The sequence below is a fragment of the Cyrtonyx montezumae genome, unplaced genomic scaffold, assembly GCF_038088225.1.
Source record: "Cyrtonyx montezumae isolate F1298 unplaced genomic scaffold, pur_monq_1.0 scaffold_14, whole genome shotgun sequence".
In the NCBI taxonomy this organism is placed as follows: domain Eukaryota; kingdom Metazoa; phylum Chordata; class Aves; order Galliformes; family Odontophoridae; genus Cyrtonyx; species Cyrtonyx montezumae.
The window spans coordinates 8,770,475-8,797,892 of record NW_027071870.1 but is presented as its reverse complement, the minus strand read 5'-3'; the positions used below and the strand labels follow the sequence as shown (position 1 = coordinate 8,797,892).

At 39.8% G+C, this 27,418-nt stretch overlaps 1 protein-coding gene across 1 annotated transcript in view; it reads right to left on the bottom strand.

Annotated features, from left to right (window-relative positions):
• Positions 1-4,730: 4,730 nt before the first annotated feature.
• The window catches only part of GPR158 (G protein-coupled receptor 158), a 179,188-nt gene continuing 156,500 nt past the window's right edge, over positions 4,731-27,418 (bottom strand). Inside the window, exons 7-11 of the mRNA XM_065731410.1 lie at positions 24,580-24,818; positions 15,613-15,751; positions 11,698-11,803; positions 9,684-9,830; positions 4,731-8,924 (exon numbers count right to left, since the gene is read on the bottom strand). Of these exons, the coding sequence (XP_065587482.1) occupies positions 7,485-8,924; positions 9,684-9,830; positions 11,698-11,803; positions 15,613-15,751; positions 24,580-24,818 (2,071 nt within the window). The 3' untranslated portion in view covers positions 4,731-7,484. The remainder of the gene's footprint in view (positions 8,925-9,683; positions 9,831-11,697; positions 11,804-15,612; positions 15,752-24,579; positions 24,819-27,418) is intronic.

Genomic DNA, 27,418 nt, shown 5'->3' with positions numbered 1-27,418 from the left:
TCCCAAAATAACACAGCTCAATGCATTTAAGAGACTACTTAAATGAGTCTATAGTATTATCCATCCAAATCCTGGCGACAAGACACCTATAACGTCAAACATATAGGCCCACCTCCCATTCAGTTCTCATTCCTGGCAGTCTTTAATGTGTTCATTTGGATACAGCTCATGTGTGGTCCCATGTGATATTCACAACGGTTTCCCATGCCATGAGCACAGCTGGCTTAGTGGTGGAGCCCACTTCTGCAGAAGACTGCATAGGGGCAGGGCCTCGTGCTGACATTGTGGGTCTCCTGCTGTGAGTCTGTCAATTTTGGGCCATTTCAAGCAATAAACAAACAAAAAGCATAGGAACTGGCTCTTCATCCTCATCCTGCAGAGAGCAGCAACCAGAAAAGGCAGCACCACTTGCTCACTACTGCGTCCTCAGAGATTTATAAAGTGATTTGGAAGTGATTTCTCATATGCAAACTTTACACTCCACTCCATTTTCCAAGTAGAAGTATGTTGATGTGTTTATAGTGGAAAAATAAATCCCACCAGTTTTTCTTCTGTATAAATCAACACATAGGTTATTTACGTGCACTATGAATCGTGGTTATAAGCATTTAAATGAGTCATATATTCGTGTTGGTACACTTGTATATACAATATGTATATCTGCGTTATACAGAAAATCATAAATGATATTTCCAAAATATATGGCTATTCTGGGTACTCCTTTCTATACTTCAAGTGAGATGAAAAATCAGGCCCAACTCCTACATCCAGAAACACAAAAAGCAGCAACCTGAAGGTAAAATCTTCAGCATTTGATTTGTTTGAATGCTTCCAGCAACTGAAAGAGTGAGAATAAGTAAATGAAAAAAGAACAACCACCGGCATAGATGGAAACAGAGTTCAATTTTCCAAGTATTAAAGAACCAGGAGATTGAATACAACATGATGAAGGTCTGCTTCACCAAGGGTAACAATCAATTATTACCCAATATCTTCTATTTATAGCACTGCTACAGCTCATTTTCAAGTTGATTCAATTAGCTCTTTTAGAACTCAAAAAAGTTAGCTCCAACCTATTAAAAAAAAAAAAACATTCAGCTTGAAATAAGAGCTCTGCAGGAAGATCTGCGGCCCTGTAATCTTGGAACAAATCAAGCACCATTTTGAAGAACTGGGTTCACAAATTAACTTAATTTAGAATTTCTTCCATGGCTCCTCCATGTTACAGTAAAGATCTTAGTACTCCAATGTCACAGAAAAACCATCATATCTATTTTTGAGGATACTCTTTCAGCTGTGCAGAAGATCAGGCATTCACTTAACATGCACAACCAAAACAACTTCCCCCAACCAGTTCTGATCAAAGTCACTTTCTCTCTTACCCTTATCGCTATTCATTGTGACTCTTCACATTGATTTTGTGCTGAAAGGATCAGAAGAAGAGCAAAGCACCTTCCAATTACAAAAGCTACAAAGTGATTATACATACAGTCAAGCATTTGTGTAAGTGACTGCATGACCTGAGCCCTAAGGTGAGAGTCAAAGCCATCAGGAATTGTTCACCTAGAAACTTCCAGAAGGTGGAGATGAAGAACACGTTCCAGATGTGAACACTATCCATAGGACAATAGCATCATTCACGTAACAACACAGGAACTCTCTGCTCTAACTCACCAGAAGCAGCCAGCTATAGGACAGGCAGCTTGCCCATGACTTCAGCTGAGTCAGTGCCAAGGAAGGGACCTGCAGAGCACACAGGTGACCTCCACAGCATGACTCTCCTCACAGAAAAAAACAAAAACAAAAAAACCTTGTGACACAATTAACCTGAGCCTCTTTAGTCTAAATTTACACCCACTGTCTGTCTTCCTCTCTAATGTGATAGAAAGCACAGCAGTAACAGCAAAGCAGCAAGGCCCTAGCCTACAGCAAGCAAGGATTTGGTCAAATGCAACTGCTGTGGGAACAGAAATAAATGAAAAAAAGCTGCTTGCCTTCAGAAGGCCTCAGAAGGCAGTAACCTCCAGAAAGATACCCTTGCACCCACTGCCATCCCCTAAATAAGGTCTAGGAAGGGGTAGAGCCTGTCTGCACCCCTTCAAGTCACTCAGCTACACTGCATGCACCTGAGCTCCCCTGGGTTGGCCCTGCCTTCCCACCAGGTGCTCGATCACTGGTTCAAGCTGTGTCTCAGCATTTCCACTATACTCCCACCTTGCCCTACTGAGCAGAGCCCATTTCAGCCTTCTCAATACCCTCCCATGGCACGAGCAGGCTGCTGAGAAAGCCCCCAGCCAAAGGAGCCCAGCTCCGGCAGGAGGGTGGGGCAGCCTTGATTTCCTCTCAGGTGAAATCCATTTTACAACAGAAGCACGGAAGTCATAGAAAGCACAGCTATAAATGACACGTTTCATCAAATTTCAACCAGAATACACGAACTTTCATGCTCTTGCATACTTTAAGCATGTGTCTGCGCACATCCTTTACTCTGGTCTTTTGAGTCCTTCTGTCACTGAGCTATTCCTGAAGAGCTCCTGAGCCGCGGCCCTTTGGAAATTCTTCAGAGAATCACAGAATGGTTGAGGTCTGAAGTCTAGACAGAATCTCATGTTCCAGTTTGTACCTGTTGCCTCCTGTCCTGGCACTGGAGACCACTATGCTCTTTGCACCTCCCTTCAGGGATTTATACACATTGGTGAGATCCCATTTGAGCCTCCAGGCTGAACAGTCCCAGCTCTCTCAGCCCCTCCTTACAGGAGATCATCTCTATGGCCCCACACTGCGCTCTCTCCTCTAGGTCCATTTCCCTCGTGTACTCGCTCCTTAGAAGCCAACAAGTGTGAGAAGGGAGCTCAGAAGGCCTCTGTTGGTTATGGCACCACGTGTCTGTGAGAGCCCTAGCTCTGGGATGAACACTATGAAGTGGGTCAGAGGAAAATTTCCAGTTTTTATTTTCCTGATAGATGGAAATTCTTACTTGTAAAGAACTTGTGCTCAGCTCATTTACTGAATGTACATAATTCCCTTCCGCTCCTCTCCCACTCATGGTCCCAGCAGTCCTGGATATCGTGACTCAGGATGGTTACAGAACCAGCAGCATTTCAACCCAGGAAGCACTGGGAAAGTGCAAGAAACTACAAGAACTCCTACGTGAATAATGGGACATTAATTAAAAATTAAATTGCAGAGACTGGCCATGCAATCTCCTCAACCTGAAATCTTGAACACAGTACACAGTCTAAAGGTTGATGTCAAAGAAATGTGTGGAAACTCCTGAAAATGCTAATGTGATCAGATCATATATGCTGTAAAACTCACTTTCAGTTATTGTTTCTTAATTCAGTTTGGATCAGTAATGGCTTCAGAAAATTCACAACCCGAAAGGCTGCAGATGTTTTTCATATAAATGTGCTTTTATTGCAGAGAAGTTACATTATTTACATGCTGCAACACATTACAACATAAATCTATCAAGTATTTCATGGTGGATGCTGTTGGTAGCCAGATAACATTGTTATAAGAATCACATTATAAAGTGAAGAGACTTACAGCTTTATGTACTCTACAACTCGGAGTAGCTAAAATGTTAAAAGTCAAAAGGCAGTGTTTGCTCAGGCCTGCCTGTTGTCATATGCATGCAAAAGCCTAAGGAGAGCAAATATAAAAGTACTGTCTGGTTTCAGGCCTATGATGCCACCAAAGCAGATGATGGGGGTGTTCTGATTTTTATTTTGAAGCGTATAATCTTGCATAAATTATACAAGTCTAATAAGGTCGGTATAAATTTATTTATTTATAAACCATGGCTTAGAAATAAAGGAGAAATGCAGCTTGCACATGCACTTAGAAGGACAACCTAGCAAATGTTTGTGACCTTAGTGCTCATTATCTTTTCTCTTAACAGTTCTGCTAGAAAACATCTTAATTCTAGAGTCACACTTCTCTTGGCTGAGTAATGACAATGAAACTCCAGAAAAAGACAACTAAGCAATCTAGCCAGTATATGCTGGTGGAGAAAAATCTATGAAATACAGAACATTATATATGTCTAACTTAGTATGTCTTCATTAAGCAATGTTTCTAGCAGCATCATAGTGAAACGTAGTAGTCGAGTGAAGTTTGGCCCCTCTTTATTAAGTGCAAAATAATCTAAAGTACCAATTGAATCTGTAGCCCAGATATCAGTTGCTAAAGCTTTGTTGCTTTCTGAAGGAAAGTTCTCCAATTGTATCATTCAGGATGTATAACTACAACAAGCCTAAAGAACCATAACAGCCATTTTTTAAGAAGTGAGGGAAGGGGGTCAGGATGAAAGAAAACAAAACCAAACCAGAATACATGAGCCAGTGCTTTCCTGGTCAGCCAGCCCTCATTCTGCTGTGGCCAGTGTGGCTGGGCTGAGTTACACCAGCTAAGGAGTGGACTTTGCTTCTGTGTTTTTAATGAGGTTGTCTTTAAAAAGAAAAGTAAAATAAAATGAACACGGAATTGTAGACAGAGCGGTGGCCCAGACACAGCCATACACGAAGGGCTCAGTGCTGCAAGGGACAGTGGTGCCCCATGGATGCTGCCCCATGCTCCAAGCAGCAGCCTCCTTGAACTAAAGGAGGGAGGGCAGGACAAGCGCAGGCATCAGGACTGGCACCTGCTCCTAGTGAACGTCTGTCTCACAGAGGCAGTGAAGAAGTACAAAAATCTCCGTTCGTGACCCTCATACAGATGCCCACTTCTAACCTCACCACCTGGCTCCAACAAAGCGCTGCCTTCTGTTTGCCAGGACAGCTTGCCATAAGCTGTTCTCCTTCCCTGCTCACACCAACCGCCTCCTGGATGCGCTGCACAACCTCCTTCCTCTTGTGAGTATGGTCACCATGCTCAGCAGGTTTGATGATGTGCATCCCTCTAGGGAGCCTCAGTGTGCACCTGCAGGACTCCCTGAAAACACTCAGGATGGACTTCTTCCCATGCAGTGAACTGTACAGGGACGTGTTCCAGCTGATCAAATTCCACTGAAGTTGTTCTGTGAATGCCTGGGATGGGGAAGGGGGAATTTAGGCACATGGGCTCTAAACTCAGTCCTTTTGCCAAATAAGTAGCAAGCTGGATTTGGGCTGCACATGGAACACCACCATCACTGCGTGGGCAAAACATGTGCACAGATGGCCAAAGTCAGGGTCCTGGCAAGAAGACGTATGTTGAAGGCAGAGACCAGATCCAGGCCATAACTGCACCCTATAAAAGGTGGTTGGGAGAGGCAGGATTTCCTAGGGGGCACGTCCCCGTGGTGGAACCCACCTCGCCAGGCTGGCTGTGGCAGTTTGGACACCATAATCTGGAGCTCACATGCTCTGACTCTTGACAGAATTTATGAGCGAGGCCGATGTGCTCGAACAGCATTGAGACCTGAGCTGACTTGTTTCCAGCTTGCTCAGCATGTTCCAGGTTTGGGCTTAGAGGCAGCACGAAGATCTGTCCTGTCTGTTAGTGTAGACATGCCCATATCGTCCTGTCTTTTTCAAAGGACAAAAAACGTCCTCTGCATGCCCAGCTCATCTAAGTCCCTCCAATCATCACATTTTATCTTAAGCCACTTTTTCTATGATGCCACAAAAATCAGTTTGTACTACATACGTGTATGTGCATGTGTGTATTAGATATGACACGTTAAATATATATTAAACATATATAAATATCTATTTTATATATATATTATATATATATTAAACAACACATTCTATTCAATCATCCTCATTTCATCTTCTATTGAATCCCGTCACTTCTCTCAAATTGCACAAGTTCTTTAGGACTGAGCTGTCTTTATTTTGGAGTACTCTATGTACAGCCAATTCCAGTGAATAGCACTTCACTGGTACTAAGTTTAGATGGGTGAGGGTGGAACCTAATTGTTATTATTGGTGGTACACAGATTCTCTATGATCCCTCCTAGACCCTGATGGTACACCATGAGTGTTTTTGCACCAAGACTCATGGTCGTGAATGGGCCATCTTCGAATTAAGCTCAAATGCAGGATGATGGCTGTAGCTATTACTGAAAATCAGCGCTATATTAAATAGTAACTTCTTCTGTAAATGTATGTGTAAATTAAACAAAAAAAGCGTTTGGAGAATGGGGGAGAGATGCCCATCATTTTCACTCCTATTGTCTCTTACCACTTCCACAGGGAAGCGTAATATTTTGGACTTCTCACTTGCATATCTCCAAAGGCCAGTTTCTGGAGGTTTGCCAACAGAGATAAACAGTAAACTGTTGTTAACTAGCCGATAAATTTCCCAGAGTTGTCCACTTTTAGTAAATCAGGTCATAATTTCTGGGGAATATTCCTTGTCATTCTTGCCTGTCTCATTTAGTAGGATATGCTCAGCAGGAAACACTGAACAAGATCACCCTCATGGATGTTCAGAGTTGGTATTCTGGTTTGTTAGACTGTATTTTCCAATTTGTAACAAACAACAGATAAGTTGTCCTAAGACTTACCAGAATATGCAGCTAAGACGACTGGATTTCCACTACTAACAAAGTCTATGAGCATTAACAGGGAAGTGCATAACAAGTTAACTTGCTGTGTATAAAACCCCTGAATAATACAGTATCAAACTATAAATTTAAATAACAGAGAGTAAAACAAAAAGTTCACTATATAAATCACAGGAAAGAAAAAAAATTCCCAAACCCCAAAGGAATTTCCCAATGGGAGTTACGGCTTCCACAGCCAGTGAAAGGTTACTGTAATTCTATATATAAACAAAAAGTCTATAGCAGGTATCGTTAAGTTGCAATAAGAAGAAAGTATCTGCAGATTGCATAAATGTGTTGTTGTGTCACATAATATCAAAGTTATTTGCAAAAATTATACAATCTGGAATGCTTTAATATGAGACACAACAATGTACTTAAACACACAGGAATAAGAAAATGAGAGCAATCGTTATATAAAATGTATTTTTGGGATGCATTGAATTAGCAGTGCTATTAAGAGATTAAATATGCAAAGTGAAAAGTCGTCATTTTAAAAGCTGCTCACTGATACTCGTTTTTGCCATGACATTTTCTACACCCTACTTCTGTTGGATCTTTAAAGTCCCAAGGGCAAGTTAAAGCCAGTTGTGACATTCAGAAATAATTCTGCTAAGATTTACAGTGTGCGTTTGTTACCAACTTTTGGTGTTTTTTTTTTCTTTTAAAGGAGAAGTGATTTCACAAAGGCAAGTTTCTTTCAATGACACAGTAAAACCTTTGGAGCAGGGACTACATTCTGGGCACTGCTAATCACATTGTTGGCACTCAACAAATAAATAATAACAACAACAATAATTTGCTTTGCTTATTTTCTACTTGTTGTGCTGATTCCTTTGATTTAAGTGATGCTCCTTAGGAATTTTCAGATCCTTTTGGCCTAAGTCCCTTTTGTCTTTCCCGATGTCTTTCTTCTCAGTGTTGCTACTTTCCTCAGTCCAGAAGCCTCTTATTTTCGAGGTGTTGCTGTTTTATTTGCACTTATAGCAGACGTGTTCGATAAAGCTACACTTCGTTCTGCATTTGGTAAATCTGGTGTATCAAACTCCCAAGGGCAGACTTCAGCTCGAGATGCTAAAGGTTGCTGCGGGTAACTACTTGGCTTACGGGAGTCAGAAAGCACATTTCCCTCAGATGAGACAATTTTTTTTTGTTCCACCAATTTATTGATATTTTCTGCTGCTTTCTGGGACAGCTCCTCTTGCTCCCCCCCACCAATGTTCGGTGCATATCTGTTAACATTCTCACGCTTCAGCCCAGGGGAGCCCTGAGACCTGGAATTCAACTGTTTTTTATCATTCTCAGTGTGCTGCTCTTGTGCCTCCCGAGTGGCCACCTCCAACTTCTGTGGGCCCTGCTGATTTGACTGTTGATAGCCCTCAGGCATCTTCTGCTTATGATGAGATTTCCCCTTTGGCTGGGAAGGGTGATTTTTCTCTGCTTCTGAGGAAGCAATAGACACATGTTTTTGAATCTTTGAGTCAGAAGGCACAGGACCAGGAGTTTGGTCATATATCTCCCAAGGACAAACTTCTCCTATGTCGAAAGTGCCCTTGTGCAGAGACTTACCCGGGCCTGTGTCAGGATTTACAGGTGTTTGACTAACTCTTTGCTGTTTCATAATGCCAGACTTATGGGTTTTCTTTGTCTCCTCAGATTGGGTGGAGTTCTTCCGGTGGGAATCCTTGTGCTCCCCTTTATCGGAGGCTGAGTGCTTTTTGCTGCCTTCCTTCCCCTTCTGCTGAGGTTTCTGAGATTTAGCACTTTCTTCCAGACTTTGCGTTTTACCCGTTAGTCCCAGAGTCTTTTCCTTGGCACTAGCAATAACACTGAGGGATTTCTGTAACACAGATGTTCTTGGATGCAGAGGTTTCTTATCTGCACTTAAGTTATGTGCACTTAGTGATTTGCACACCAAAGGGACCGATTCAGTTGACACTGCTTCAATTTTTTCAGCTTTTTTGGTTGAATTGTTACCAGTTAAGGAATCCAGAAGTGAGTTCTCAGCAGCTGTCACTTCTGTGCTTTCTGTAGTTAACTTATTAGGCTCTCCTGTTTGGTCCCTGACATGATCGTAAGTGCTGTGGGACTTTTTTAATGAGAAGACTCTGTTTTTCAATGTCTCTTCTTTTGGCTTTACAGAACTTGTGGAATCTTGTGGGGTTTTTTTCAGCGTAGCTGTGTTTTTCACAGCACTGTGCTCCATCAGGTCCTTCTCATCCCTGGAGCACTGCCTAGTGACCGTCTCTGGGATTTCTGTAATACGCCTCATTATCGAGCGCCCCAAGCCCTTTTTAGAGCACCTTTTTTTCTGGAGATGTGGGTTATTAGCAATCATCTTTTTTCTTTTATAGATTTCAAGCTGGGCGTATAGTTTCTTCAACTCATCCTGTAAAGTAAATAGCAAAAAATAGTATGAACAGAGCAAAGCCAAACAAGCACCTCAATGAATGCATTGCCCATAGCACTAAACATGACATAACCTTATCCCACTTTCTTTACTAATTCTTGAATATACCATTTCTCCATATATGAATTTGAATCTCATTTTTTTCCACCTTAAAGCTAAGTTTAACCCTAGCACACAAACCAGTCACCTTGCACAGCTGCACATCAGACAGCATGCACAACCAATACACATTCATACAACAAGTATTCCTACTGACTCTTACAGCTATTCTGTGTTCTGGGACTGTAAGTCAGACAAGTTCCAGGCAGAAGTGTCCTTTAATCATGTAAGACAGCAATAGCATTGTTTTCTTCTATTTCTCATGTTTATTAAAATGATATATTATATAGCTATGCACAAAAAACTAATCACATTGACACCAAATGCTGTTTCTGTTTCCAGACAACTCAAAGAGCCTACGTAAACTGATTAATAGCTTTTGCTGTATAGCTTTTGCTGTGGATGTTTCTTCCTCCTTAGCCCCCAGTATGACTTCTGCTACAACTAGTAACGCAGCTTCCCCTTACGCTAGTCATTTCTTTCCAGCATATTTCACATGACTTGATACCACAGTCACTGACAGACTTAAGCTGACCTGTTTTGTTTGGCATCTGCCAAATAAATTCAAACTGATTCAGAATTTACCAATGTGGAAGAAATGCTTTTGAAAATAAATGATATTAAATGAGTTATATATACCCGAATATCTTCAGGATCCAAACTATGCTCACTCCATGCTGAATTGATACTGCTGTTCAGATAGGATCCAGATCGACCCATATCAAGTTCATCTTCATAAGCTTCTGTAGCTATATCATCTCTTGGGTTATTGCTTGAATGTGAGAACTGCAATAAGCATTCACAACAAAGATGTTGCCATTAGTACACAAGTTTACAACAGTTTTCATGATACAGTTGATCACAAAGTATTCAGTGTGATTTTCTAAACTCAATATCTACAGGCATCACTGGTGTAACTACCGTCCTGTAGAAAATCGGTATTGTATGGAAGAACTCATTAATGGTGGATTAACCACTAACCAAGGGTTTAAGAAATCTGAATTATAAAGAAAAACCTTTGTACTTGTTCTGCTGCTTATTTGTGCCTCTTCACATTGCATTCACTTCAAGCTTGCATGACAAACCTACGGGAGTACACTTCCAGTATTTCCAATTAGGCTGTTAAAACCAAAATACTGCATCCCATATTCCATGCAGTAACATAACTCCACAGAAAGTGATTCTCCCATTTTGGATCCTGACCCTGAAAATGAATAGATGGATTGGCCAAAAACAAACAAACAAAAAATGATACCAAGCGCTGGAAAGAGAGGTTCTGTCAGCTATGTTTTTATTCATGTGGATACACTCATCTGTGATCCTATTGCCCATGTAGTCATCTGGCTCCAGGACTTTATGAGCTAAACCTTCTCTTCATTCCCTGAATTCTTTGGGAGTGATGGAAGAAAAGTCTGTATAGTGTTACACAGATAATGAACTAAAAATAGAAAACTTGATCCTCAGTTATGGAGGAGTTTCATAAAGGTTAACAAATTTTCAAAGCTTGTCTGGGAAGGCATCTCTGAAGATACGTAATTAAGTTAATGGATAAAAAATAGAAGATAAAACTATTACTAAAGACCAGTAGAAAAATCAAAATTAAAATAAAAATAAACAGAAATATTTAGAAAATAAAACTATTACTAAAGAACAGTAGAGTCATTAAAAAACAGGGTTTTGCAGTGTTAAAGCTGCATCAGTGTCCCCTCTGGTTATGAATGTTTAATATGTGTATATTTGAGAGTTTGTCAGCAAATCCTTTTCTGACACATAAGGAAAAAGATAGAAACAGCAGCTACGTTAGCCTGAAAAGGGCATTAACTTGAACTTCCAAGCATTATTCCTTTTTATGCAACTTTCACCTTTACTGTTCCCTTTTATTCTTGACCTTTTGATTAATGTCACTAGTCAATTCAAGAGCCATTATTAAGTCATTTGTTTCACTGGAGTATTGCACAAGAAAGCTACATTCAAATCCTACAGACTGGTGCAAGAGGCAGGTGGAGCTGCCTGGTTTGTTTTGTTGTTTTTTTTTTTTTACACCTTCATAGGTTCATAAGGTTGGAAAGGACCTACAAGATCATCTAGTCCAACCATCCTATCACTATCCCTTCCCAACTACTAAATCAAATCCCTTAGCACCTCATCTAACACCTGATGAGACTGAAATACTGTTGCTCCATTCTGAAAACTGTGCCATGGTGCCCAAAGCTCATTCTACTCTCTTCCCTACATCCCGTCATCTGCACCTTCTTGTGTCCCACACACATTCATCTTCCCAATCTGCTGCTGGAACCATAGCATGGGCAGTCTCTTTGTAGTATGCAAAACCTGTATTCCCCATGATGCAGCCTGTGGGGAGGAGCATGCAGTGGGGCAGGAGGGCTGCAGGAGCTGCTCCCTGTGGGGACCCATGCAGGGCAGTGCCTGAAGGGTGGGTCTCACGGCCATGAATTTTGAAAACTGAAAGAAAGAACCTTTCAAAATGTGTAAGAGTTTATCAAAGAAAAATAAAAGATATTTTTAGGCATTCATTATATTTCTAATTTTACATCTTCCTTTTCTACCAGTTGCTTGATAATTTTATACAGAATTGCTTTTGCATGACAAACTTATCTTCCAAGTCTTGAAGAAAGGAAAAAGGACAGAATACCTTAGGGATCAGTAGTAGCCCAACAGTGACAGTCACAGTCAAGTGTGTGTGTGCAAAGAACAGCATCAGCATCCAATCAGACTGAAGTCTTGAAGCAAGAATGAATCTGAAAAAATAATTGTGTTGCAATTCACTGTCTTTTCTCCAGTGTGTTAGATTTGACATTTTGAATGTTCCTTAGGATTCTTTAAAAGGCCAAACACAACTGGTTTTGTTTTGTACTGCTTTCATACAGACTAAGCATTATATTCACATGCTTTACCTTCATACCACAATTTCAAAGCAACACAGGAAAAAAAAAACAAAAAACCAACACAAGCCAAAACAAAGTATAAAAGAAACAACAGATCATAGAGGACGAAACAACAGATCTTAGAGGACATTGCTTATTCCAGTGTTCTCACTCTACTTTAGCTGGGTGTTTTTTTTTTCCCACAGATAGTGTAAATAGTCTATGGCATGAACTGAGTTAAGGCAGTTTGCATTAAGGATCTGAACTGATGATTTTTAAGTAAGCACACATACTATGATAATTTGCAGTGCACTTTGTAAACAGAGGAGGTCCAGAGATCGCAGCTACAGAGTGCGGCTGATAAGCCAACAAAGATAGTACAGAACAGACATGCACTGCAGTGGGGAGCAGAGAAACGGTGTAGATTTCAGGATTGCTTATGGCACAAGAACCCTGCAAACACTAGGCAACGAGTGCCTGGACTTCATAAATGAAGCAATTCCTTGCTGTGCTTTCTAAAAGACTGGTAGAGCAAGCACTGCAGTTAAAGCAGCTTGGCTTTTCTGCTTTAGTGAGCTCCCAAAGATATAAAAGGTAAGCAATGCAATGGATGAATTGATGTACGCTGGCTTGTATTCTGCAGGTTTACATAAATCGTTCACATCAAAATGAGATTTGCAGCTTACCCAAGACCACAGACGCACATTTTACAGAAGTGTTTGTTAACAGAAATAGTCTGGCATAAAACACTGGCTTATATGCCACAATAATAATCATCCATTGTTTATTACTCTGCAAACAGTGTTTCATGAATAAAATATTATAAATTCTTTTCTGATAATACAGCTGTTGCTGCTAAGGTGTGCAGGTAGATGACAAGGCTCAGGCCAAGGATTCAGCTATCTGAACATGAGAACTATCAGAAATGACAAGAGAGACTGTTGGAAATAAACAAAAGCAAAAAGCTACGGACAGTGCCATGAAGGATGGCAGGATTGCTCAGTCAGTTATAGGGGCATCATCATCTAAAAGACAGCCAAACTTCACAGGTAATGAAGGGAATGCTGTAGTCCTCAGAGTGAGCAGAACTTGCTAGGCCAGCAGTCCTGATATAACTGTACTGGCAATAGTCTATATTGCTGTGATTACCTTGCTAACAGTATCAGAAATACCAGATTTGAATACAAGTGTAGCAAAATTGGGACCAACAGTAATGAGAAAGTAGCCAAAGACTGGGTTGTTTATGAGGGAGAAGACAAGGACAGAGAAGGGCTAAGGCAGATGAGAACAATCACAGAAGATCAGAAAGAAGGGGCAATACAATGGGCTAGAGGCATGCAAGCAAGTTGTTAAAAACTGAGCTCTGTGTCTGATCACTGTAGATACAGTTTCTACACAAATGAGATTTTTCCATCATTTTTTTTTCTCAATAATACAAGAGTTTTTTTGATTTAGTAGTTGGGTAGGGATAGTAATAGGAGGATGGTTGGACTAGATGATCTTGTAGGTCCTTTCCAACCTTATGAACCTATAAGAGAAAGTGCAATTCAAAAAAGTAATACTATCCTGAACAGAGGGTAAGCAAGAACCCTCTGTTCCTAGAATGGGAATCATACTTTTAAAGAAGAAATATAAGCAACTCAAGGCTTTATTTGGTGTTCACATTCATCTTCTATGAGCTTCAGGAGTTTTCAGACTAAATGGATGAAACACAATAGTAAGTGTCCTTCAAGACTCCAGTGCTTTCAACCTCATGACAATTCAGATATGTCATATAAATGCAGCTCCTTCAGTTACATGCAGAACTTGGCAGAGAAGATAGAAGCAAGAAAAAAACACATACAAAGTGAACTTAAGACTGGGATAAGACTTGTGTATATGGTCATCTCAGGAGGGACTGTGTATTTCCAATGCATTTTGTTCATTCCCATCTACAAAAACAACGCATGCTGTTCTTCAGCAAATCAGCATGTAGAAAGGAAAGCAATGTACTTGTTTATTTTTAATAAGTAAGAACAAAATCAGCAGACCCTAGGTAGAAAGAACAGATAATGGGAAAGATCTAGCCCTTCCTTTGCCAAACTGCATTACGCTTGTTCTAAATGAAAGCACAGACAGAAGAAATCTCATAATAATTCTTTGTTTGGTTAAGTTCAGCTAGTGTAGGAGCATTTCAGAAAAATGAAAGAAGTCTGTAAATGTACTACTGAAAACAAGCAAACTAGTGGCCTGATTAGAAATGCCAACAGGACCAGGTCTACATAAGGGAGAGGAGTCTCTCCTTTGTCTCATAACCCTAGTGCTTTTCAAGTAAAATCCTCAGGGTTGAAGGATTACTTCCATCCAATTATTAAAAGAAACTTGCAACCCACAAAGTACTTCTCCTAATGGACTGAGCTGTATCTCCTACCATGGTCCAAAGTATGGTTAAGGAACATTAATCAACAGGAAATTTTTGACTGAAAGTCTACCATACTAGTTATAGAGGATTCAAAAGTACTATATTAGTTATAAGCAATTCAGAAGTACTGTTAACTGAGTTTTACATCTACCCTACCAAGAATGAAAAAAACATTTCAACCAAACATAAGTTTTAAGAACAATTTTTCATATGTTTGTGTTAGGGAGTAAACAAGGAGATTTTGAATGTACGTGGATGTCAAGATATGGAATTACGAGAAGATTAAGGAAAGAAAAAGTTGCAAGCCTGAGAGGTTTAGTGAACTTCATAACCATGGCAGGGAAAGAGAGCACCTGTCAGGAACAGAGATGAAAGATTTCTTTCTTTTGCTGGTGTCTACTCAGAAAACATGCTGCAACATGGAAGAAAACACCAAGAAGGCAGAGAGAAATGTGGCTCCAAAACAGACCTAGAAACTGAGAGGAGTATTTGAAGATTGTCAGTGGAGTGGTGTAAAAAAAAAAAAAAATCTGAGTAGATAAAGTCTATCAGGAGGCAAAGGAAGGTGTAGGAATGCAATAAGAAAGTCATAAGGACCTCCTGGTGCATGGGCTGAAATCATGAGGTCTTGCTATTCCAAATCCCTTATTACGAGGTGCTCTAAGGTAGAAAGATAATTTTCATGTAGCTTTGGCCAAGACCCTTATTCATTTGTTACTATTCTGATTCTAATTTAGAAATAGGAAACACTGAGCTCATTGCAAGCTTTCGAAGAAATACATGCTTTATATTACTTTTACAGCATAACAATTTTTAAGTTGGCATATAAAGCACTATGCTTCATGCACAAACCAGTGCAATTAAGTCAACATACAGCTGCACTTCACCAATCTGCACCAATCTGCTACACACCAGGACAAGCCCATATGAACCAACATTCTTACCTGCTGCTTTTCTAGGGACAGAAACCAGTGAGTGGTGTGTAAGTGTCTCAAGATCGACAACATTTCTCCTACCTCTAGTTTATCACGTGTACTGAACTTTGAACAAAGAATGCATCAGCTAGCAATAAGGGAAAAATAACCCTCCTAAATATATATTATTAACAAGTTGATCATACATATTCTTGAATTTTATGGGAACAGTTTTAAGTTTAGTAATTACACCATTAAATATTTATGAGGCTCTCCTTTATGCGTCCTATTCCATTTACCCATTTTATGTTGCACCATAGGAAACCTGAAAGATAAATAGTTAATTACTAGATCTACAGATCACTTGCCTAATTGTATGGAATATAGCAGAGATAATGAGCTCATTGTGAACTGCAACAGCCATATAACGTGGCTCATGAAATGCTGATGGGACTGTCCGCACTGCATAGCAGAGATAAACACCCCACAAGAGGAATAAAAATTCAGCTGTGAGAAGAACAAAAAGAAATAATTTGCAATTAGTTTTATAGATGAAAAAGGAAGGAAATTTGAAGTACTACAGTATCTTCTGCACGTGTGAGTATCTATATAAAGACAGTATACACATAAACGTATATATCTACGCACAGGCATTCAAAGACAAGTATCGTTACTGTACATCATACATCTGCTTTTTATTTTAAACACCTTTTTTTCTGTATCAGGAATCTTTGCATTCATGATGTTTCAGCTCTTCAATATACAAACTTTTATGTCAAATAATTTTTTCCTTTAGACAACGTCTAATAATTGCTTGGTCATTTTTCAAAGCTTTACATTACTTAAATATCATTTGTCACTTTGGCCCATGTTAGTGAGGAAGCTACTGGTGCTGCTAATGACTTAAGGTTTGTAAGTCAACATTTTCATTTCAAAGGTTTGTAACTCAGATAAAAATCTATTTTGGGTTTAAAAATTTCCACTGTTCATGACAGTTAATTTTGCTGGTGCACATAATATTATGAGTCACTTCTGAGGAACTAATATAATTATAACAAATGACGTGCTTCTATCTGTTAGAAGAAAAATGAATAGAGGAAGAAAGGGTCAGGATCAGCTTAGACTATCCTGTTAGAGCTAAGTCATCTGCACCCACCAGTCCTCTGGCTGCAGGTTCCAGTAGACACTCTGCTGTGACACCATTTTGCTTTTGATACAATTGAAATCATGTCATATCCACTTAGAAAAACCTTGGCTTGCAGGGAAAAAACAACACAGCTCTGCAACGTAGCAGGAATGCAGCTGGCACCTCCTTGCCTTGCACTCTGGGTTGACATGGCTGCAAGTGGTTAAGCCTGAGCAGCAAGGTGCAGCTCTGCACGAGGCCCCTGCAACACCCACACTGCTCTGTGCCAGCTTCAGAAACTGACTGTAATCCCACGGTTACTCACACACTGGTTTTAGCTTGCTGAACTTTTATAACTAATCCACTGAATGTGTGGGAGGACTGAACTCACCTACGCTCAGCCAGTGGTCTTCCTGCTGCCTATATGAGCAGTCAGCCAGCCCTGCAGTGAAAGCCATCACATCCTGACAGGGCAAGATGTCATGTTTCTCCTCAGAACTGAAAGCACTCTGATGACTACCTCAAGTAGCTAGATTTCAGGCACCAGGGCAGGTGAGTCCAACCCCACCTCAGCTCCTCATCTCTGAAATGAATCCAATTAACTGCTTGCACTAAAGGAAAATTCCATGTTCAGCTTTTGTTGGTTTTTGAAATTCTGTACTTTGTCACTGTGTCTTAAATTATGACTGTGTATAAAGATAAAAATAAATTAAATTAAAAAATACAGCAAGATGTAATCTAATGGAAAATCAGTTATTCATCATTCTTCTTTTTGCAAATACATGCTGTTATACTGTAACTAGAACAGGTGATTGGTGACTTGCCTCTATGGTAACAAACAGCCAATTGCTACTGGTTTGGATAAGCGTACAGATACCTGTGATTGAAATAAAACATCAGTGCTGAATGCCTCATGAGAACAGGTCCTCCAGTTCCTTCTACCTTTAACAGTCTGTAATTGCTATCAGATACATTATAGTGCTATAGCATTTCAAAACTTCTAATATCTTCTATGTATAGAAGCTATGCTGCCACTGAATTCTACATATTATTCTAGTTTCTTAAAAACAATTACACGGGAATTCTCTATTAAGTCATCAAAAACATGAACAAGCTGAAAATGGATTTTGCTGCAATAAGACAACAGGCTCCTTTACAAATATTACCAGTTTTGTTTTCTGTAAGTACACTTACCTTGCATATGCAAAATATTGCACTGAAACGTACTGCTCTTCAAAATAATGAAAAGCATTGCTCTAATTGCTCTGTCTTGATGTAAGAAGAAACTGAAGCAGAGAAAATGCATTCACAGAATTCTAAAGCCAAATCACTCTATTTTACTGTGCTGTGTTCTATGGAAACCCTTATTTCAGAAGGCATACCCCAGAACATGCCACGTTGCCTATTTCCTCCAGACTGTACTACAGTATAAATATATAAAGGAATAAACAAATTAGCAGTAGAGCTGCATAGTTAACGTAAGAGCTAATTATGAAATGACAGGCACGTACTCAAGTATATGGTTCATTCTTCTCTCACTTCTACAACTGAAGTGAGAAGAGCCCCAAGTCTCTTACTGATAGAAGTGATTGGCTACCAGTGCTAACAGAAGTTGAAAGTTAGAAAATATTGGGCTTTTAATGGAATGAAAATATATGTGGAAAACTACATGTGCTGAAAGCATTCCCAAAATAAGAAGTGTGGGCCAAATTTTGCTTATTTTTACTATAAAAACAAGATAAAAACAAGAACTGGTGCAACTTCGAAGATTTACTAGAATATATTTTTTTATTCATCCATACTGAAAAAAAAAATCAAGATAGAACAGAGATGAAAGTTTGTAAGTTACATACAGATAGTAAATTACAATAAACTGCAGTTAAATAGGAATGAATGATCCTTGGATCTAATTTTGCAAATTTCATAATTTACAGTTTCATAATCATACACAGAGTTCCTAAGGTGTAAGGTGAATAATTCCCAAGGATGGTACTTCAAAAAAAATAGTAGAGATGATGGTATATTTGAGTAGGTCTATATAGATAATACACAAATAATACACAAAAGAAGGAGGCTCACCTTTAAGATGACAAAGGCTTGCTGGGGGCTCCACAAAGGAGGGATCTCCAAGAAGAGATCCTTCCCTGGTGGTGGTCAGCCCTTAAATGGGGTTTGGGAGAGGTGGAGCCAGGCTCCACCCCTTCCAATCACACAGGTATATCACCTTCACCTGTGCCCCCATGACTGAATTGGTGCTCACCTCAGGTGACCAACCAGTGGTTCAGGCTGTGATTCAGCAGTTCCCATACATAAGGCAAGAAGAGGGTGTTTCTAAACATTAATATAATGGAGTACAATAGTAGTTTGCACTGTTTATTGAATAATGTCTTTGTAAAAGCTTTACAGTTAGAGCAGAGAGGGCATTCCTGTATGTAGATAATAATTAGTGTGACATCTGGTACAAAAAACAAATGAGAAATAGCTTTTAAAACACAAAGTAAAACAACAGAGTTCCTGTGGTTGCCGAAACCAGCACAACAATAATTTTGTTAGTGATAAAAAACAAAATGTATTAATTGAAAAACAATTTATTATCAAAACCATTAGTTACACAGCTAAATGTACTGTGTAGAAGTCGCTCTTCAGGGGGAAAATTGAATTCTCATAATTAGATACATACTATTAGAGCATTATGTAATGAAAATCTGAAGATATAAAAATCTGCTGTATTATTTTCCTATTATGGTCTTTCTGATCTGTCAATATAAAACAAGCTAATATATTTATATACTTGTTAAAGGAAACACAGATGTAACTACCTTTAAGTTGACAGCTGGCTAGATAGAAGTGAAACATGTAAGTTAAATTTTGCCATAGGACAAAAATGGGAACTTCCAGGAACTCCCCTTACTTCTGCACTTTCCCCCTCTCTTAACCTTTATACTTGTTAATTTTATTCCTTCTTCTATAGAGATGTGATGCCCTTTCTCATCCGTTCCATTGCCTGCTGCTATTAAAGCCAGCTGACCACACTCTGGTGCCCCATCATCCTCTTCACTTTTGAGCGGGTGGAAGAGGGAGAAGCAAGCTGGGTGTGAGATGGCTTCTCTCACATCTTAAAAGAGGATGCAACTAAAAACCAACAGCATACAAAATAGCTGAAGTCAGGAAAGACTTGAAGCAGTACAAGAAATGGATTCAGCTACAAAGAGGAGAGTAAGTCATAGCATCTTCCAGCCTTTCCCAAAGACTCCTCCTCCACAAGTGGCTCGCAGAAGAACCTGAATATGACATTTACTGATACACAAATGCGTAGTTGAGAAAACTTGTTACTGGTTTCCTTAGCAGAAACACTTCGTAGAAATGGTGCCTAGAAGGGCTACTGGATTTCATCTGTGATGCAGAAGGTATAAAGAGAAACAAATGTTACTAAAGGGGCCAATTCAACTTGTACTGCTCAAACCAAGGGTTACGACTATTTTTGAGAAAGGGAAACTGAAAAATGCTGGCTGGTTGTTGTAGAAGAAGAAAAATAACAACAGAACACACTATTTTTTGGGAAAATTTTCACTCTCCATACCCTTAAGCATGATTTTAAATTAAATTGGCAGAAGCAGTTAATCTGAAATGAATAAATTGCCCACTCAATTTATTCTCTTCTCATAGAGGAGACATCACTCGTCTCTGGTGCTCTACCCTTTTTTTTTTTTGAGATTTACTGTATCTTAGAGATGGAGGACTTAGATTGCACACAGTATGGGTGATATGGACTGTGAAAGAGTAGCAGGGAGAGCAGTGGGTTACAGTCAGAAAAAGGGCAGTCTTGTACTGAAAGCTGTGGAAGGCTTCTCTGTAAAACAGGATTCACTTCCTATTTCTGCTGTAAGCACTTTAGACAGTCCTGGTTGTAACACTTAGAGTAAACTTTTCACAAGCAAACACTTGTCACATTTTCTGAGTGTCATAACATGAAAACTGAAGCCGGATCTTCATCGAAGTTGAATTCTAACTATTACCTCGTGGCTAGGCTTTTCACATGGAGAAGGCCATAAGCACGGCTCAGAATAATTAATCCCCAGATGTCTCAAGAGAGCACTCAAAAGAGATAGCTGTTGCTGACCATTTTGGCATACATCTCTGTACATTCATGCTAAGGAGAATGTGGCTTAAGAACACCCATTTGGAACAACCAACAGATCTTCATTCATTGAATACTCTGAACAAAGTACCCTAAATATGGCATAGGGCCACATCAAATGGGGATAACAAAAAGAAATAATAATTACTCTTTCATGGAATGCAGCTGAGGGCCTGTAGAAAACTTAATAAAGGGTCTTGTGAGGCTGTGCCACAATGCCCTAACTCAAAACTTTAAGGAACCCTTAATTCCTAATCTGTCAGAGCCAGTCCTGGCAATTCATATCCTCCTCAGATGCAAAGATTATATAGGTTAAATATTAACAAATGAACAGTGGGAGGAAACCCTTTCGGGAACACAGACTAAAATACTTCTTTGTTCCTTTTCCTGGCTGAGGGCATTCAGTAATTATGACAGCATTGTGTGTTTGTAATTCCCTTAATATCCAGAACCCAAAACCTGAACTCCCAATTAGTGCAGCAGCTGAGCCAGACAAGCACAGCTCCTGCCAGCTGGGAATCACACTTGTGTCCTGAAAAACACCTAGTTGCATTTGTTTAAAACCTGCCTTTAACTTCTGGTTTAAATAAAATGCAAAAAACACACACAGGTTACACGTGGGGATTTTTAAAAACGAGAGCTTAAATGCTATCCACATTAGGCAAAACCTTGGCCTAACAAAGGCAAGATCGTCCATGCATCAAGAATACTAGTGTTTGCACATGCATGTTTACCTCTCTGCCTATCTTTCTCTCCTGACAGGGGCTCTGGCACACATTAAAGTTATTATTTTGTTTTCTTTTAGTAGGAAGTTTTTTTTGAGTACTGTGCTCATATCTCTTTCACTTAAACGATTCTTCTCTCCAGGTAAAGAATAATAGTTTGATTTGTGACACCACGAGCCCTTGGGTACCACATGTTTTTCAGCTACTTTTTCTAACTTGAAATCAGGAATCAGGCTGTGGCAGGTAGAGGTATAGAATTTATTCAAGCCATAACAGAAAGGCTTTGAGGATGAGCCTTTTCAGGCCCTTGGGTCTTTTTCTAAAATGTCAGGTGGTGATCCATGCCATGGCTTGTCTAGGAGACAGATGCCAAAACTCCTACAGCGACGCACAAACACAAAGGAAACAAAAGAATCTAGGCAAGTGCCAATTAAAATACCCACAAGTATCCAACGTCAAGGAAAGTACATACCAACTTACATTACACTGATAGACGAGCATTTACTGGAGGCTAATTTCTCTCATCAGCATATCAGAGTAGAAAGGTGGTGTTAAAAACAGTGACAACCTTTATGTCTAAGTCCCTACTTCTCTCAGAGAGCACCCTCTCAAACTTAATGGAAATGTAACTATAAAACATTCACTGCAATAAAGGTCTCTGGAGATAGGCTCTAAGTAGGATGATTAGTATGGAAAATGCTTCATAAATCCTAACTCCAATAATCTCTGGTAGCAGAAAGGCTTCATCTCATTATGACTTTCTAACAGAGCCTTGTTAATTCTCACTTCGCTAATCTGTGACCTTGAAAATTCCCTCTCCACATTTCACTGGGATACTGCCAGCAAAGTGAAAAACAGTGAGGCACTGGAGCATTGGTGACAGGTGACAGAATATATTACAAAATATTCACTAGCTTTGTATAAAGTCCTGTCCCCAGCTAAATCAAATGAAATAGCAAATCTTTCCCAAATTATCATCCAGCATTTTTATTTTGCTACTTTAAATCTAATATAATAATCTATAAAATAATTTGCAGCATAAAATCTTATGGAAGGCTGCTCCCAGTCAACTGCATGAATGAAAGGGGTTCTGCATTATATGTATTTCTCCTGACAACTCTTTGATATGAATTATTTGGTTTTGGAACTAGGTCCTTCTGGCTGGGAGCTTGTCAGACCTCTATTAACAGTAAGCACCTTCAAGTGCACATACTTAGATAAGTGTGCAGTCACACGGGTTAGTACAGGCTTACAGCTGTACAAATCCTGGTAGCACTCTCAATTCCATAGCTTACTGAAGACATACACAAATGTTTACAAGGTAGTTCAGGTGCAAGGGCAAAAGGCCAGAACAGAGGAAATCATGACCAACTATATTCAGGCTTGCGAGTCAGCTTTGTCTCTACCGTGCCTGAGTGCATTTCAAAAAGAAAAAAGAAACAAACTCTAGATGTAAATCTGTCTTAAAAAAAAAAAAAAAAAAAAAAAAAACCAATCTTTTCTATTTCTAAGATGTCATTTAGTATCAATAGGGTCATATTTAGCCATTAAGATCTGAGTGGTTATTCAGTTCACTGCCACAGCTGTAAGACAAAAAGAATAAAAACATTTGTTTGCCATTATGCAACAACTACTGCCATCACAGTTTTAATAATCCTACCCTGTATCACTGGCTGTGAAACACTGTAAAACTTTAATCCAAAATGGATAAGTGAAGATGATACTGTGTTTGTAAGGTGAACAGTTCTTAGAGAAAGGAATTCAGATAGAGATATTGCAGAGGATGGCAAATTTCCGTGAGGCTTTATATAGATGGTACACAGACTACTAGCAAGTAAAGGGCGGCTCACATTTTACGATGGTTGAGGCTTGCCGTTGACTCCACACAGGAGGGATCTCCAAGAGGAGATCCTTCCCTGGTGGTGGTAGTCCTTAAATAGAGTCTGGGAGAGGTGAAGCCAGGCTCCACCCCTTCCAATCACACAGGTGCATTGCCTTCACCTGTGCCCCTGCAGCTGACTCAGTGCTGGCCTCAGGTGACCAATCAGTGGTTCAGGCCATGATTCAATAGTTCCCATACATGTGTTCCACATTTAATTCTCATTTGTTATTGATTTTACATCATCTGCGGTGATAATACCATTGCATTATGACAAAACAGTGATATTTTATCAGTGTACCCCTCCAATAGGGGTAGGCAGACAGAGACACATTTTAAGAAGCACTTGTTTATACTTCTCTCTGTGTTGTTTACCCATGAGAACATCCACAGATAAGGAGCAGTGTGCCTGAGAGATCTTATGTGAAGGAGAGAAGAGCAGAGCACAGCATAGGGATGAGAAGGGATCAAGTAGCTTAGAGCTGTGGAAAGTCCTTGGTGAAGCTGGAAGCAGTGGTTTCTCAATAAAAATGTGTGTTACTATGCATTGGCATTCTGTACACCACACTCAGAGAAAATACTACAAATATCACAGGCTGCTTCTATACATCTTGCCTTCACTCTCATGCAAAGTACAGCCCATTATCTCTCCCTGATTTTCAGCAGCAGGTCTCTGTCAATAGGATGTCCATTGGAAAGGAGGAAAAGGGCAGAAAGCTAAATACCTAGTTCAAATTTCAAAACATATGTATTTGAGAGTGTGGGTGGCACACTTGTGCTGTACTGGAACCAAGAGCTATAGGTATGGGTGCATTAAAGCTGTTCAGTGATTGGGAAGAACTCACTGTGTGTTATAAAATGAAGGAAACAAAAATGCATCATTTTTCTCCTCAGTATGACAGAACTGAACTTTGCAGGGTGGCATTTTTTAGTTTCTGCCTATCCCAAGCACCGGTACAGCATATCTAGAAAATGTATTAAGTTGAAAAGCTTGGTATGCATTTCTTATTCCCATTACTTTAGTATTAAAGTAATTGCAATTTTTCATGAAAAGGTGTTCTTATAAGTTTTCTCCCTGCTCACACAACAGCTCTGTCCAGTTTTGTGGGGCAGGAGTGCAAAGGCTACCATAGTTATTCATACCACATTTTCTCACTTTACTAATGTAGAATAGTTAAGACGCATTCAGGGATCAAAAATAACATTTCTGGAGCATCAATCACCTTTTTACTATCATCTTAGTTACAAACCTTTGAAAGTCATAAAATTCTCAGTATATTTTAGTTGTTTTACTTTTCAGCTCTTTTAAAAACATCTAAGCCAACATTTCATTGTCCTACATGCTTTGCTAATGATGTTATGCAGCCTGATAAAGCTCTAAAATATTCTAAAAGAAAAAGAAATGTTAAGACAAGGCAGCTAAACTTTATTTTAGGCAATAGAAGATAAACTAGAAAATGAACATACCAACAGCCATCATGTAATCCCAGCGGTCCATGAGGCACATATTGAAGATCAGGTGGTCAGACGTTTGCCCTTGGCCAATTAGAGGAATGTTTCTCTCCAGATTTTGGGTTATTGCAGAAGTCCAGCCAACGAGAAACCAAAAGACTACCAGGAGAATTACAGCCAGCATCCTCATCACTCGCCCACCTGTCATATATGGAATACGCTGAGCAGTTCTGGACAGGAATACCTTCAAAACCCTAAAAAATTCAGACAGGGTAGAATTAAAGAGAGCACTAACTGTGTTGTAGGAATTATATTTTCATTTTATTTTACTATCAGACTATTAAAAAAAAAATCAACATTCTTTCCCTTGACAGCATGTACAAGAGTAAAATTTGAAACATTATTACTTTCATATTCATCTTATTTAAATAGAACTGATTGCTGCACAGAGAGTGCTACACAGCACTAATAGGAAATATTAGCTATACTTATGGTAGAGACACACGCTGACATGCTGTGCTGTCAGGCTGTTTTGTACCTCTCAGCTCCCAGTGGAAGACTTGTGTTTTTGGAAGAGAATGTCATATCCATAAAACAGCAACCATGTGTGCAAGATTTTATTTCATTATGATGCTGTCAGCTCAGCCCCAGACATGCTGCTCCCCCATTGGATATTCTTCCCACAGAACCTGCTGGTTCTGAGACAACATCCTGCTCCTTGTAGAAGTAAGCGGGGAAGGCACTTTCAAGGTGAAGCTGGTTTTGTACTCAAAACCACTGCAGCTCAGGATTCCAAAGCAGGAGCATGGGCACTGAATATTCCTGCTATCCGCGTGGGACTAATTATCACTACTGAGGTTTAGGGAACATGACTTTTTTTAAGATAGTAGTCTTTTTAAATGCCCTTGCCAGATCTCCAATATTTGCAGCATATCAAACACCTAAGCCACCTCCCAAGTCATCTCATGGCCAGGCCAGAGAAAAAAAAAAACAAAACACTTTTATACTTGTCTAAAAGGAGGCAAAAACAAGAGGCATTACCTCTCAAACAAATAATTGTGCAGTGCCTTTTAAGGCAAAAGCACAAAATCTTTTCCCTATCCATAAAAATGATTCATCCTTTGACTACAAACACAGCCTTCACACTGTGCGTTAGGTGAAGTCAGAGAGCTGAATGTGTTCAACATTATTCAGCTGTTTCCCTCCCAACAGCCACTCCACAGGGAGTCACAGTTTTTGATCTTTCCGTGTTTGATAGATGTTCTCCTCACCCTTTACAGATGCTAAGTGCTGTATGTCTGAAGCAGCTTCCCAAGACTTTAGGAAGGATAGACAGGAAATTTCACAGATGTAAGGCAGATGATTTCTCTCTGCCTTCATCTGCTACAGCACCGTTGTTCCAGGCAGTGTCAGTAAACCCTCCTTTTTCAGAACACCAAAATTCAGTATGAACAAAGGCTTCCTTCCTCCACAACACTGACCAATACTTAGCTTCTTGGAAGGAGAAAGAGATTTTTTTTTGTAATGAAATCAGACGCACTATCTTTTCACAACTGAAGTTTGCCATTTGAGAAAAATCTTACCACAATGCTTATGAAGCTTTAAGAATTAAAGAGATCATACAAACAGCCTCAGATCACTTTCCTATGTCTCTTGACTCTTCAAAGTCAGCTCTTGCTGGTTCTACTAAACAGTGAACCTTTTCTGGACACTGCAAGCCTTGACCCATTACATTTTTCTACTACTATCTCACTACCTGCTGATTGTGAAACAAAGGGAGTGGGGTGGGCTGACTTCTTACTGATTTTGAACTAGTGTGAAATAAACAACGTTCTGCTGTACAGCACTCAAAACCCCTCCCATCTGTATGAAACCACTTCTTTTTCTTTTTTTTTTTCCCCCACAAAAATAAGCATCCTACACTACTGCCACTTCTACCATTAAAAGGCAGGTACATGTAAGCCAATCTCTACACTTTTAAAAACTTATTTCTTCAAAGAGCTATCAGGAAAGGTGAGTTAGATCTGCAGTATTGAATATCTCCCTTCCAAAGGCTGCAGTGTAAAAGAGCTTCACCAGAACGTGAGGTCCAGAGCAGCAATTTCTCATCTTCCCACAGTTAAACAAACCCAAACTCACGCTGCTCACCCTCTCACCACTGGCAGGTGCACATCTTCAGTGTCCTCTGTGTATTACCAACCATGTATCAAGGGTAGAGACGTGTCCCCAGGAGTTCCTCCCAAGGACAGGCCCACTCACCATGCGGAGTATCATTCTCCTTCCTGTACCTCAGACACCATTTGAGCTCACCATAAAAGCTACCCTGCAGGAATATGAGACCAAACTGCCCAGGAAATGTGCTGTCTGATGATCTGTTCTCAATTATCAAAGTGGGCAGTTCTTGGTTCAAATCTCTGCTTTGAATTTTCAATTGACAACAGTCAACTCTGTTTTTTGCGCTGTTCTATATCCATATATTGTGCTGAAAAAGTCAATGAGGAAATGAGAGAGACTTCTCACAGAGAGGTAAGATACAGGCATATAGGTCATATTTGTATTAAAAAATTAACTATGCCCAGGGTTGTCCCTGGCACTGATGCAGGCAAGGAACAGCCCAGATACATACCATTACCGCACAGCACGGGGTGACTGCATGCAGTCTGCCCACTGCAGCAGCCTGTACCAGCTCCTGAACCATGCTGGGAAACCATGCTGGTTTAGTAGGGCCATGGGCAAGCCAGGGACTGCTGGAACAATTCAGCAAGACAGATGATAGAGTTACAGCACCCAGGAATGTTCTCTGATGCTACTTAACATATGCATTCCTGGATTCAAACTCCTGAACAAACTAATG